The following is a 15,071-nucleotide window of genomic DNA, read 5'->3' on the forward strand; positions in this document are numbered from 1 at the left end:
ACTGCTGTCGCAAGTTGTCCTAGTTACACAATGTCATATTACTTTCACTAAGCAAGGAGTACCTGTAGCAATAATAATAATAATAATAATAATAATAATAATAATAATAATAATAACAATAATAATAAACCTTTCTCTTACTCTGGGATCTTACCTTATGACTGAGTAGTGTATCTTATGATTTATGATGATTGCATTTATGATTATGATCATGATTTATCACTTGTTGATTGTATGTACACTGAGAGCTTATGCAGAAGACAAATTCTTGGGTATCCAATCACACTTGGCCAATAAAGCATTCTGTTCTGTTCTATTCTATTCTCTATATTCTATTTTATTCTGTTTTTTTCTCTATATTCCATTCTTCTCTATTCTTTGTATTCTATTCTTATTCTGTTCTATTCTCTATCCTATCCTATCTTCATCTTTTTTTAGTATATAACCTCTAATCTATTCTGCTAACCCCCAACACCCAGATTCCTAGCACACAAATTATGTCTCCGCTCCTCATAACAATCCCCTGCCAGTTTGCACCAACAGTCACCTCTGTTATATAACCAAAACAGTAGTACGGCAAATAACCAGTGAATTACTTCCAATTTGTATCTAAATTTGGGAGGCTGCCTGACTTACATCTAGATTTAAATAGAAATACCTTTCTGTGGTATATAAAAGCTCTGCTTTCTGTTTTATAAATGGATTAAAAGGGAAGCTTATATGTTATCTCATTTTCTCTATTAGAGGTTAATTTCTTTGTGATTTTTTTACTAATTCAGGGGAAGCACTAGAAAATGGAGCTAGTAAGGGAGAATGTATATGGGTTTACCTTCCCAGAATGCCTAATCTAATTTTAATGTACCTAATGTTGCAGAAAAAGGAAAACATTAATGTTTCCTTTTGAGTACCAATTAGCAATATATGTAATCAGCACAGAAGAAAATTATCAGAACTGAAGCTATCATTTCATAATGATGTATGACTAATAAAAGTCTGCTTGTGGACCATAAATCATCTTGAAATCAGGCCCTTTTAAAGAAAGTTACGCGTTAGTATTTGAAGCAGTAAGTTCTACAAAATCATTAGCTTCGAAGTAACTTACATTTTTGCATATATTACGTTAACATCTATGCATGTATTAAAACTCATCCGATGATTTATACAGCTGATCCTGCATTCTCATTAATAAATATGCCCTCTTTTGCATTTTAATTGATTGCTTTCCAGGGCTTTATTTACAAAACAGCCTGCATCAAAACTGACAGTGACGTGATGTCAATAAACGGATGTTTGCAGGAATGACTTTTTAACAGAATGTCTCTGCTTTAAAAGGACAAGGAAAAGTTAATGGAAGAGCTTGAACAGATGCAGAACGTTGACCTGGCCCACAGAAGGAAGATTGTCGCCCAAATGCCCCCGCAGCTGTTTGAACCCAGCTATAGACGTGTGGAAATCAAAGAAGAATGGCAGAGGGAGCTGGAGTGTGCCTTCGAAGATATGTATACCGGAAATATGAGTAAGCATAATGTCATTTTTTTAACTCTGTACAGATTAAAGTGTAGAAATTTCCTGAGGAAAATACCATTTCACACTGGTGAAGTCCAGTCACTGCTTCACATAAATTATCTGTGTACTCCAGAATGAGCATTCAATTTCTGCAGTGCAAGGTTTGTTTATGTCCTCTTCAGTGTCTTTACATACGGTATCACATAATCGCCATTGTTGTTCTGTGCCTTCTCTGAGGAGGGTTTTATTATTCATTCCCTGCCCCACCTACCCCTCGCAGAGAAGAGAAATTGGAGAGGAAGGGAGAAGAAGAGAGTATGCTACATCAGAAGCAATATGATTATGCGGGTAGCCCAGGGTGAGAGCCGAGGTGTGCTACACAAACCGTTTACCGTACTCTTTTACAATCCCTTTCTCTCTCATTTCTTCCTTCTGCAAATGCAGGAAAGAGAGATTGCTTACAGAAATGATTTACTTCCCCTCCTGTCCACAAGGCAGGGAAATTGGAAAGGAAGATTTCAAAAGAGTTAACTCTTTGCATAGCATGTTCATGTCTCCCAGCCCTGTGTTGCAGGTGTACTACTGGTAGTGCTCAACTTAGGGCCACCATTGAGCTCAAAAAGTCCATCGTTAATTGAGCTTTGCCACATTTTATGGCCTTTCTTGCCACAATTGTTAAGTGAATCACTGCAGCTGTTACGTTAGTGACACAGCCGTTAAGTGAATTTGGCCTCTCCAATGACTTGGCTGATCAGAAGGTTTCTGAAGGTGATCACATGACCCTGGAACACCCCAGCCACCATAAATACAATTAGTCCTCAACGTGCGACCACCATTGAGCCCAAAATTTAGGTTCCTAAGTGAGAAATTTGTCCAAGTGAGTTTTGTCCTGTTTTTACGACTTTTCTTGCCACGTTGGTTAAGTGAATGACTGAAGTTGTTAAATAAGTAACTTGGTTGTTAAGTGAATCTAGCTTTCCCATTGACTTTGCTTGTCAGAAGGTCACAAAAGTGGATCAGATGACCCCGGGACACTGCAACTGTCATAAATATGAGTCAGTTGTCAAGGATCCAAATACATATCACGTGACCATGGGGATGGCTACAATGGTTATAAGTATGAAAAATGGTCGTAAGTCACTTTTCTCAGTGCCGTTGTAACTTTGAGCCCATCAACTAAGCGAACTGTGGTACGTTGAGGACTACCTGTACATGCCAGCTGCCAACGTCCAAATTTTTATCACATGACCAGAGGAGTGCTGCAACAGTCATAAGTGTGAAAAACGGTCATAAGTCACCTTTTTGAGGGCGAGAACTTTGAACAGTCGCTACATGAATGGTTGTAAGTCAAGGACTACTCCAGTCACATTGCTTTTGATATGGGTAAACACAATAATTCCCAAGCAGTTACAGCAAAGCAAAAGCATTTAACCCAGGGGTGGGATTCTACCTGGTCGGACCGGTTCTGTAGGACCGGTTGTTATGATTCTGCGCAGTTCGGAGAACCAGCAAATCACGCCATTGGCCCCTCCCCTCCCCTTCTCTCCCTGCCCACTCACTACTTACCTGGCATGCACGCCATCAAACTTTCCTGCCTTTGGTAATTTGCTATTTTTTCTTCCCCCCACATCATCACTGTTCTGCTGTGCCGGGAGATTTAGATTAGCTAGAAAGCAGGAAATCATTAGATGTCTTCCTTTCTAGCTAACTTAAAAGCAGAGCTGAACCTTCCTTAGGACTGAAGCTTCTATTTTTCATGGCAGACTCACGTAGCAGATTGCAGAAACATAGATCTCTAAGTGAATCTGTGATTCTGTGAGCAATTTAGTCTGCCTGCCTGCTTTGCCTGCTTTTGGGTAAAAGTTGCTCTATTTTTAAAATATAAAATTCAATATTTACATAAATATTTATAAAATTTACATACAAGCCACACCCAGCCAGTTACATGACCACCAGGCCACACCCACAAATTAGGCCACACCCACATAACTGGTTGTTAAGAAATTTGAATCCCACCCCGATGCAACCCATTCAACCCATGGTGCATCTCCCCAAAAAAAAAAAAAAATGGCAGCCTTCTGATAAGAACCTGACAGATTTTGAGGAGCCCGGCTTAGTTTAATAGGCCTCACACTGGAGCCGATCTGGTTGCAGTGGAAAAGCTTAATATTAAAGACTTGTAAGGGAATCTTGTGTTCATGGCACTTTCTCGGATTATTTGGCTGATGTTCTTGATTGACGAATTGCGGCTGACAATTCCCAAATAAATGAGTTTCTCCGTGAATAAGAAGGAACTAAGAAGCACCTGTTTTTTTCTACTTCATCCTTTGTTTGTAATATTTAAGATTTGGAAGAGAACTCCATTTGGGAATCCCATATGTTTGCTTTTTAAGTGGATGGGATTTTACATTTTTAACAGCAATGTATTTAGGGCATAGTTTGACAGTGTTATTCACCTGCTGATTTTTAACAGCAGATAATTAAAATTACCATATGGCCGAGGCTATCATTATAAATTGTCACACCACGACATAATTTTATCTTGGCACAGTTGGCCACGATCAGAAATCAAGGTAGGTTGTTTTTTCTTTAGTCTATATCCTAGAGCATTATAATGAGGGGGGGGAATGCATTGTTGCTTTCATTTTGTTTTTTCTTTATGCAGAAATGAAGGGAGATCTTATTTTGCACCTCGATCCACAGCCTTTGCCAGCTCTCTCCGAGGCATCTCAGGATGATGAACTAGAACTTTCCCAGGAACCAGAACCCGTGTGTGAATTGTCTCCAAAGTTAGCAAATGAGATAAGAAATAATGAGCCAAGCGGTACGAAGAATTCTTGTATCATGTCCGTGTTTACTAAAACAGCAGCATCCAACAGCTCTGATTATCAGTGAGACTTTTCTAAAACAGTATAAAACAGCAGCTGGAGAAATTTTACGGTGTATGAATATTTTTCATACTTTTTCCAAAAGCTTGCCCATAATATTTACATTAGATTAGTCAATTAGTCCAAATGCATGAGACAGTGAGTCAGAGGGCTCAAAAGCATAAACACTGGGCAATATAATTCAGTGAAGCAACAAGCCAACTTCGGCTGATCTCCGACTAAGTAGGATTGGAATTAACCCAGGCTGCCATCTGGTCACTTCAGGCCAGTTTGTGTGAACCAATTGTAAAAATGATTATTAAGTACCGTGTTTCTCACAAAATAAGGCCGGGACTTATTTTTTTTGACCCCCGAAAAAAATGGGTAGGCCGTCTTTTCGGGGGTGACTTAATTCCCCCCCCCTTGCATCCTCAGGTGAGCAGGCAGCGACGGCTTGCATGTTGACCTTGGTGTTGGTGGGGCACTTCGTATCAGGAGACCTTCCGCCACTGTTGCTTTCCCTTCTCCCGTGCTGCCGCGGCGTTTAGAGCAACGTCGCAGCGTTTGGCGCAGCCATGTGTGGCCAGCTAGGGCTCCTCCCTGCAACCGGATCCCGGCGGAGACGCTCAGCTTCAGGCACTCCTGTCGCTGCCTTCCCTTCGCCTTAGAAGGCAAAGCCAATTCTTTTAAAAACAGTGCTCTACTACCAGTACAACAAAGCCTCCCCTGCCCGAGAGGGCAGCCCAACATGGGGAGGCGAATCTCCCGTGGCTGCAGCACAGGATTGGCCCACCCTGGGAGAAGCACTCAGCCGCCATCCCTGCCTGGCGCCGGGCAGAGCGCAAAGAGCTTTGCCTGGGGTGCCCAGCGCAGCTGACAGGTGGGCCCTCCTGCCCGGCAACGGAGCTCTCGCCAAGGCAGCGAGTGCCTCCCCGCCAGACCCTCTGCTCATCCCACCAGGGCCGCGCCAGAGCTGTGGGGGCTGGGCAGAGCTGGGAAAGTGAGCCGCAGGTGCGCGCCAGCCTGCCAAGCAAAAGAGCCAACCCGACCTGAGCTTGGCTTCCTTCCCAAGTCCCTCCAGCCCAAACCCAAAGGGGCCACCGGGAGAGGCCGCCCAAGGCAGTGATAGCGCCCACCTGTCCGTGGACAGGGAGGCAAAGCGACGGCAGTGCTGCTTCCCTGGCCGGCGGGTCTAGCGGAGAGAGCCCGAAGCCACCCTTCCTTTCCACCCCTCGCCCAGCCCGTCCCTGTCCCCACGCAACTCCAAATACGCTGGCAGCTCCAATCGCTGCAGCGGCACAGGCATCAGGCAGAGGCGCTGATTCAGCGGTGCTCAGCTCAGAGGAGGACGCGGCGCAGGCCGTCGCCTTGCCTCCCTGTCCACAGATGGGTGGGCGCTATCACTGCCTTGGGAGGCCTCTCCCGGTGGCGCCTTCGGGTTTGGGCTGGAGGGACTTGGGAAGGAAGCCAAGCTTGGGTCGGTCTGGCTCTTTCACTTGGCAGGTGGGCACGCACCCGCACCTCACTTTTCCGGCTCTGCCCAGCCCGCACGGCTCTGGCGCGGCCCTGGCAGGATGAGCGGAGGGCCCGGCGGGGAGGCACTCACTGCCTTGGCGAGAGCTCCGCTGCAGGGCAGGAGGGCCCGCCTGTCAGCTGTGCTGGGTGCCCCAGGCGAAGCTCTTCACGCTCTGCCCGGCATCAGGCAGGGATGGCGGCGGGACGCTTCTCCCGGGGTGGGCCGATCCTGCGCTGCGACCCCGGGCGATTCACCTCCCCAAATGGGGTTGGGCTGCCCTCTTGGGCAGGGGAGTCTTTGTCGTACCGGTAGTAGGGCGTTGTTTTTAAAAGAATTGGCTTTGCCTTTGAAGGTGAAAGGAATGCGGCGACAGGAGCGCCTGAAGCCGAGTGTCTCTGCTGGGCTCCGGTTGCAGGGAGGAGCCCTGGCTGGCTGTGCCAAACACTGCAGCATTGCTCTAAATACCGCGGGAGCAGGGAAAGCAAGGGTGGCGGAAGATCTCCTGATACAAAGTGCCCCACCAACACCAAAGTCAACGCAGTCAGCACCATATCCGGGTATGCAACAAAAGTACTTCCTAACGGCAAGCCTCCCCCCCCCCCCCGCCATTCCCCCCCATTTCACATGTTTAATATAGGCCTTAACTTGGGGGGAAGAGGCTTAATTTGATTTTATGCCGATAAAACATGCTGGGACTTCCTATTGGGGAAGGCCGTATTGTTGGAGAAACACGGTACCAAAGGTTGCAATCCAGCACTTCGTATTTACAACCCATGCCTGTGAACTGGCTATGTTCTTAGTTAAGCAGGATAGAAACCTCAGTGAAATAAAATCAATAAATAAAGCACAGGGTCCCTCTGTTTTGACATTTCTGCAGGATACGCTTAGCAGGTTAGTGGGACAGCAACAAAGCTCCACTGAAAATACAATCAATTAGTGCTCCATACCAGTCAGCTGAATAGGAGGAAAGCCAAGGCAATTCTGCTCCCATGTTGTAGGAAGCTATTTCTGACTGCATGGGTCTTGCTGGCCTCAATGCCTTCTGCTCAGTGTTGACCCTCAACTTTTTCCTGCTCAGAAATTGATCATTGCCAAATCTTGATAAAACCCATTTTACCATTTCCATATTGTTACTAAGAAAACTCCATGTGCCCAGCTGGTCAGCTAGGGTCAAACTCGGCTCAAGCTTAAATTGAGCTATTTGGATAATTGTGCAGTAGTAGACAACACAATGGCAAGGCTTAGCGTTTGCGCTTGGTTTAATGCATATAATAGCATAATTTGTGATATTGATTTGTTTGCTCAGTATGGTATATGGCTTAGCAAGTTGTGTGAATTCTGCCAATACCCCCATGAACCTAAGCTGTGCATTTGGAATAAGTCCCTCTGAACTGATAGATTCTCCAAGTTTTATTTAAAACGCCTGTTCTGTGGCTGTGGCGGTTTGCATTCATCTTTTTGTGACTGGCTTTTGTGAGTTGCAGTATTTAAGGACTGCAGGATAAAATCCTTAATAATTATTCCCTGCTTGCAATGCAGCTGTTAAGGCAGTTTTGCTGAAATAGAACAGTTTTTAAATGTATAGAAGCAACTTGATATAATATTCATTTATACAATAACTACAGCCAGAAACCTGCTGCATCTCATTGGTGCTATCGAATTATTGTTGTGGTTCATTTTCATATTTTTTTTTAGGTAGTGAAGTGGAGACAATGTGCCAGCCTTCAGCAAAACTAGCTCTAAAAAAGTTGCTAAACAAGATACGGAACCAAAAAGACAATTGGACATCAAGATGTGAGTCGGAGGTTCAAAGTGACCTTGGGACAATTGAGTCGGGGACCATTTCTAATGGAGGAGAAAAAGTGGATGGATTAGCATCTGTGCCTGAACCTGAATCCAGTCAGGATCCTGGTGTTGAACCTTCTGAAGGTACAGGGTGTTTTTGGCCGTAACTTGTCTGCATATCGGACTTGAGAAACTGACTATAACGATCTTTTCTTTAGTGTATGGCAAAATAAAGCATCAGCAAATACGGAGACATAGAACTGAAGTGGGATAGATGTTCTAATTCAGTATCTAAAGAAGCTAACCACCTAACTGCTTCTGGTGTGGCTGTGGTGAAATCAGTCCCAGTGCCTTGAAATTTCCTGAGTCAACATTGAACTATATATTCAGAGTAATGCGGTGGCTTAGAAGTGGAGTGCTCTCCTCACAGTCAGGAGGCTGTGAGCTTGATCCCAAGTAGAGGCAGATATTTCTCTCTCTGGGCACAATGAGAATATATTTGCTGAACCAAACTCCACATTAGCAACAGGAAGGGCATTCAGCCAGTAAACACTATTAACTCCATTCAGTTGCTCAGACTCTACCCCACAAGGGATTATGGGGTTGTTAAATGATGATGACATTGAACTATGCAGTTTGTTCTGATGTGGGCTCTCACCCATTCCCCACTTAAAGAGCTTTGCTTAATTCTGGCATGGTCTGTCCTGATTCTATTCTGGTGGCTCCATATTTTGGGGGGGCAACTGTATTCCTGGAACTGGTTTTGTTGGATCTGTGTGATGTGTTTGGTTGTGGTTATTAAAAACTCACCATCTTAAGCACCATTCTTAACTAAATCAGGGTTGTCATATCACAACGTCCCCTCCCCCTTTGCTAAATTGTGGGTAGGCGTGGCCAGTGTGCGATGCGAGTTTGACATTCCCGATCTAGATTGTAAGACAGTGATAACATTATTCCAAATTAGTTTCCTTGAGTTAAGCCTGGCGAGAGATAGAGTGTCCAAAATTTTATGTATTGGAAGATCTCTATGAATCCATGGCGTATTTAATCTGATTCCACTCTCAAACTGTCAGTTGTTGTAGCCTGAGATCAGGAGGGGCAATGTTGGAAAGAATTGAAGCCATGAGACGTATAATGATAATGGCTTTTTAAAGAGAAGAAAACAGAAATCCACCAGCTGATGGCATTCCCATTTTGTTCATGCTGCAGTGGGAAGGAATTGGGTTGCTCCAACTTAGATTCAGAAAGACTTTTGAAGAGGTAAAAAAGAAATGTATAGGATGTTGATGCATTGTAATTGGATTTTATTTAGGAAAAATCAGAAGTATAAATTATTAAACCTCAATAGGGTGGACTTCTTTTATATGTAAAGAATTTACATGCGTTTAGATGCCGTTTACCATATTCTCCATAAATTTCTTCATATCTTCGTATTCTGCTACCATTTTCAATGTTTAATAATGTATGTTTTGCTTAAATTATTCAGACTGTCTGTAATCTAATATTTGTTTATGTATTTTAGAGCTTCCAGAAATACTGGACCATACCATTGTTGCTGGAAATGAACTTATAAAACAAGTCCAAGACCAAACCACTAAAATTAGAAAGGAGGTAGAAAGATTCACACAGGTAACAGCAATTTTTAGCAATATCAATGCATTTAGAGTGTTTGTCCATTGGTTTTTATTTCATATTTGAACTATTTAAGTGTAATTTTGGTTAGGAATTACATTTAGTGCTATTTTCTAATTGTGTTAATTCCTTTTGTTTCCCCTTTGGGGGGAGGGTGCAGAAAAGGCATAGCATTTTTCATATAGTGATATGCTTTACCTGGAGATCTATCAATACTATTGTATGGAACATAGAAAGTAGAGTTGGAAGAGACCTCAAAGGTCTTCTAGTCCAACCCCCTGCTGGAGTAGGAGATTATATACCCTTTCAAACAAATTGTTTTCCAGTCTTTTTTTCAAAAGCTCCAGTGATGAAAAGCTCCACCCACAACTGCTGGAGGCAAGCTATTCCATTGATGGATTGTTCTGACCGTTACGAAATTTCTCCTTAATTCTAGATTACATCTCTCAATGGTTTCCAACCATTGTTTCTTTTTGGTACTTTGGTCCTCTTGGTGCTATGGGAAGGAGCCCCTCAAATATTGAATGTTTGATTCAATAGTACAGAATTCTTCAAAAATATAAAAACATGGGAATACCAAATAATATCTTCTTAATAATAAAAATAGAGTGGTGCAGTGGCCTAGAAGTGGAGCTCTTCTCTCAAATCAGGAAGCTGTGAGTTTGATCCTAGGTGAAGGCAGATATTTCTCTCTCTGGGCACAATGAGAATATATCTGCTGAACAAAACTCCACCTTGGTGACAAGAAGGGCATCCGGCCCAATACTCAGCTCCATTCAGTTGCCCAGACTCTACTCTGCAAGGGATTATGGGGTTGTTAAAAGATGATAATAAATGATCTTAATAATAAAAATATTAAATAAATGAAGATAAGGAATCTGCTGGATCAGTCCAGTCTATTTCTTGTAATCTAAACGTGGCATGAAAGTGATAGTTTAGTTTACTTCATTGTCATTGCACCTCATACAACAAAATCAAACATCCATCTTCAGTACACATCATGACCGTGAAAATAAACACAAACACACATCCTTCACCCTTCACACATTGAACTGGAAACCCCTGACACCACACCAACACTACACTATACAGCAGAATTCAAAAGAGCTACTGCCATGGGATAGAAGCTGTTTTTCAGCCTATTTGTCCTTGTTTTTATTATCCTGTGCTGTCTGCCAGATGGTAACAGTTCAAAAAAAGGGGGGTGCCCAGGATGAGCTGGATCTTTGAGAATGTTTTGAACTTTCTTAAGGCAGCGGGAGCTATAAAGCTCTTCCAAAGAGGGGAGAGGGCAACCCATGATCCTTTGGGCAGTGACGTTAACCCCCTGGAGTGCTGTCCTATCTGCCATTGTACAATTGGCAAACCATTCAGAGGTGCAGTTGCCTATGATGGAATGCCTATGATTTCCTATTTCAGGAAAACTTCCTTAACAACTACATTTTCAGCAGGGGATATTTAAACACTAATAATTAATCCAGCAGCAGTCTTAGAGTAGCCTGCAGATACCTTTATCCATTTTGCAATATTAGATAAGTGAAGAAAGAAACCCAGACAGATCTTGAAGAAACAATGAATATTAGTTAAGATAAATCTGCATCTGCACATTTGAAAGTTGTGATTGCGCAAGGTTAGCAAATGCAAAAGTCAAGCTTTGTATACAGAGATCAGATTTAAACAGCCATATTTAATTCATAAGATTTCTTCCCGCAGTTCATGAATATGTTATAAATATAAAGAATGCATAGCCAAGCTGAGTGTTTCTCACTATGTGTGGTGTTTTTTTTTTGCATAACACATGTGTTAGGAAACGGTTAAATTTTATTTAGGTCTTTTACATTTTGCTTTGTTTGAATTGTATATATGTTTTAATTTGTAGATAAATTAAAACAATTGTTTTAAAAGCTGGATGTTGCTAATCCACATATACATTTTTTGTGCATCACTATCATAAAAGATGAAGGCAATACAGGTAGTCCTTGATTTGTGACCACAATTGGATCCAGAAAATTTGTCACTGAGCAACGCTGTTAAGCGAGGCATCAGGTGACCATACTGGATTTTATGATTTTTGCTGTGGTCTTTTAAGTCAACCCAGCCAGTAAATGAATCAGGCTTCCTCCATTGACTTTGCTTATGGGAAACCATTGGGAAGATTGCAAATATGTATATATATATATGACTCTTATGTACCGTAGACTCTTGTTAAAACAACTGGGAATCTGGATTAATAATGGTAGAAAAGCATTCGTGGTTTCCTAGCAATATATTTAACATTTCTGTCATGTGTTATTTGGAGAAATCCTGAGTCCCTCCTGCCATTAACATGGGTCTACTGTTTGCTTGACTAGACAGAGCAGCAACAACAGCAACAAACAACAGAGCAAAAAATACAACTAGAAATTGATTTTCTGAAGACCAAAGTGCAACACTACGAGCAGGAAGCTAAGACAGATCAAGAAAAGAAAGAACAAGAATGTCAAACAGAACGAACAGTTTTTGATTCTGTTGTGCATCAGAAACAGGAAGCAGAATACAAGGTAAAAACAATGCAAGTAGATAATAGGGTCATAGAGATTATTTTCTATGTTCATGGTAATTTTATAAAGCAGTGGCCAGATTTGACAAGGATTTTTATAAGTCTAGTGCTTGAGTTGACAGCACAGGTACCCAGTTATCTGCAGACACATTTCTTGGCACCCACCAGGAATTGGGTGGCATATATACTTATTATATGATTAGCATGAGTATTAGAACCTTCATACTAAGAATGTTTTAAATAACAAAACTAATAAAGTCAGTCTTTAAAATTTGTTTCATCCCATGATGAATTGTGTTCCAGAATTGCTAAACTTTGTGGTATTGTCATTAGGGAAGAATAACCTAATAAGTGCCATTTCCAGCACATTTTTTAGATCTGTCTTTTTAAACCATTGTTTGAGATGTGCTATAATTAGAATTTAATAAAGAGGGATGGAAAATTGCAATGTAAAATAGGGTGAAATAATGTAACAATCAAGGAAGCTTTATTATGTTTCTGAGCCCGGGGTACTGAATGCATTAAGGCACCTGTTTGCTGGCTGTGTTTAATAACTGGCCTAGTATATTGGCTGCTATGTGTATTTATTTTGGATGTTTTTATTTTGTTATTGTTTTTAGTATTTTAATTGTAACTTTTTTTTTTAATTGTAAGCTGCCAGTCATTGACTGACATGGGCAGCTATAGCAATTGAATGAATGAATGAATGAGGTTGGTTGGTTGATTGGTTGGTTGGTTGGTTGGTTAGTTAGTTAGTTAGCTAGTTAGCTAGTTAGTTAGTTAGTTTCCTGCTCACTGGAATATTCCCCCAAGAATATTGTATGCTATGACAGTTTATTCATTTATAATGTTTATATACCTGCCCATCGGTCATGATTGGGCAGCATACAATAAAAAGTATAAAACAATAATTTAAAAAGAATTAACAAGTTAAAACATACTAAAATTATTATTAGAAAACAAGAAGAGAAACAACAAATACTGGAGCATTGGAGTCATCTCAGCAACTCATCATTTCTTTGCGACTTCCATGCCTGATGGCATAATCAAGCTTTGAGGGAACTTACAAAGAATTAAGAGGGATGGAGCCTACCTCACTTTGCTTTAAGAAATTGCTTTGGTAGAAAAATTATATTTCTCCATAGCCCTATTGCAATGTGTTATTTTTTGAATAGTGTTTGAAGTTACTTGATTTAATTTTTAATTTATTAATTAAAATTTTCTTTAGACTGGCATTGCCCTGGAGCCACAGGTATCCTGGTTTCCCAAGGAGGATGACCATCTAAAGAGAATTCATGACTGTCAGCAACGTCTGTTGGTGCAAAACAGGTGGGGGGGGGTTGTGTTTGGGTGGGGGGTGTCAAATATAAATTCTGGGGTTGCTTCTTGGCACTTCTTCTTTGACACTTAGGAATCTGTCCTGTTTTCATCTAATATTATGCATATTATTTTAGGATGCATCAAGAGTCAGTTGACGAAGCCAGAAGAAAATTAGAAGAATATCAGAATAAACTGCAACAGAGATTCCAGTCAGTTTCCAGGGCCCTGTTAAATCCCCTAGACAGACTTGCACACCTAAATGCTCTCCCTGATCCATTGTCACAAGCCCAGGAGTTGCATCAACCCCAGAGAATGAAAGCAACGACTTACAAGCCACCCGAGAAGGTTTCTGTTCAAGAACTGGCACCATCGTGGCAGAAAATCGAGGAGCAGAGGCTTGAAGTCGCCAGTGACGAGCAAGCCCAGCCCAGGGTTGATTCCGAAAAGCAAATGCAAATAAATCAAAGAGGTTTTTATTTGGCCCAAGGATCCCCTTCACATCAAGAGAAAGAAAAAATGGATGTGTGGGGAACACCTGTGGCACATTCACTGGAATTTCACAAGATGTCTGGATCGTTCTTGCCAAAATCAGAGGATACCTCAGTTACCACCCAGTCTGTTGCTCGCATTCCAAATGCCCGATTCGTTTTACCTGCAGGTGATGCTCCAGGGCCTTCAGAAAGCCTCTTGTGTGAAGCACCCACGCCTGACAAACCTCCCGCTGAAAAGATCCTTTTGCCAACCTTCTTAAAGCACCAAGATATCCCCGGAGAGAATAGGATAAACACAGTTTCTAACCAGAGCCACCATCTTCCCTTGCATTCGACTTCTCTCTCGCCGCCTCCCATGACGGATCGGATCAAAGGCATCCAGGAGTCCTCCTCAGCATCGAGAAAGGGGCACGGCGTTTTGTCCAGTTGTTCCGATATAGTGGAATTACGAGACCACCTGCTGGCTTCCTCCGAGAGCATTGAAGTTCAGCAGGAGCACTTGAAAAAACTGCAGGAACGACTGGACGAGGAGCGGGAAACCCTTCTGTTCCGCCAGAAAATACAGGAGGACGTGCTGCTCCAGAGGCATGCCCAGCTGAAACAAAAAATGGAGCAACAGCAAGAAGCATTAAAAGGGATTATTAAACGGGTATGCTTTTTAGTACAGGACAAAGAAACATTCAGGTGTCTCGCAGTAGTGGGAGCCTATCTTAGTCGCTACCGGTTCGGTGGGTGATAGCGTGCGCCCCCCCGCCCCAATGCATGCACCCCTAACAAGCCAGTCAGCTGAGAGGATGAAGAAATGAAAAGCTAGGAGTGACCCTCCCATTCTCCCTTGTGCTTTTCGGTCTTTTATCCTCTCAGCTGATCGTTGGAGGCTTGTTTTCCTCCTCTCAGCTGATGGAAGGCTTTTTTTTTTTTTTTAAACTACCGGTTTGGTTGAACTGGTAACATACTACCACTGGTGTCTTGTCAGGGTAATTCTGAAAGAGAAATTCTCTAAGTCACGGCCAAAAAGCGGAGCGCAAGATGCCTGCACGTGCGCCCCCCCTCAAGCTCCGTTTTCTCTGGCAGAGGCACTGCAGACCGGTCTTTCGCTGTTCCCAGGGCAGGCCCATGCCAGATCTAAGCACCCTGCGGGCTGGATTCAGCCCACGGGCCTTGAAGTTGACACCCCTGTACTACTGTTTATGGTCATCCAATTGCCCATTCTCTTAAGTCTAAAGCCTTGAACATTAAAAACAACAACTAGGGGTGGTCCCCTAATAAAAATCCTCCATCTTCTTGGTCTCAAGAAGGTTGGAGGACTTTTTAAACCAAACCTGGGTTTGCAACATGGCATAGAACGAAGGAAAGTCACCTTGTGTGATCGGACGTTACTCTCATTACATTGGGCGTTTACATCAGAAAAGACG

General features: G+C 42.5%; 1 protein-coding gene across 9 annotated transcripts in view; it reads left to right on the forward strand.

Moving 5' to 3' along the window:
- CEP295 (centrosomal protein 295) overlaps positions 1–15,071 on the forward strand; it is a 50,550-nt gene that overhangs the window by 14,304 nt on the left and 21,175 nt on the right. For all 9 annotated transcript variants that reach the window (XR_015744259.1, XR_015744260.1, XM_087937039.1 and 6 more), the window contains 7 exons: positions 1,333–1,516; positions 4,172–4,330; positions 7,585–7,818; positions 9,197–9,303; positions 11,658–11,846; positions 13,074–13,174; positions 13,300–14,305. Coding sequence is in view for 7 of the 9 variants with exons in the window: in XM_087937039.1 (XP_087793165.1) it covers positions 1,333–1,516; positions 4,172–4,330; positions 7,585–7,818; positions 9,197–9,303; positions 11,658–11,846; positions 13,074–13,174; positions 13,300–14,305 (1,980 nt within the window). In the remaining 2 variants the exon portion in view is untranslated. The remainder of the gene's footprint in view (positions 1–1,332; positions 1,517–4,171; positions 4,331–7,584; positions 7,819–9,196; positions 9,304–11,657; positions 11,847–13,073; positions 13,175–13,299; positions 14,306–15,071) is intronic.

The sequence above is a fragment of the Pseudonaja textilis genome, chromosome 7, assembly GCF_049901715.1.
Source record: "Pseudonaja textilis isolate UNSWEBS1 chromosome 7, rPseTex1.2, whole genome shotgun sequence".
Lineage (NCBI taxonomy): Eukaryota > Metazoa > Chordata > Lepidosauria > Squamata > Elapidae > Pseudonaja > Pseudonaja textilis.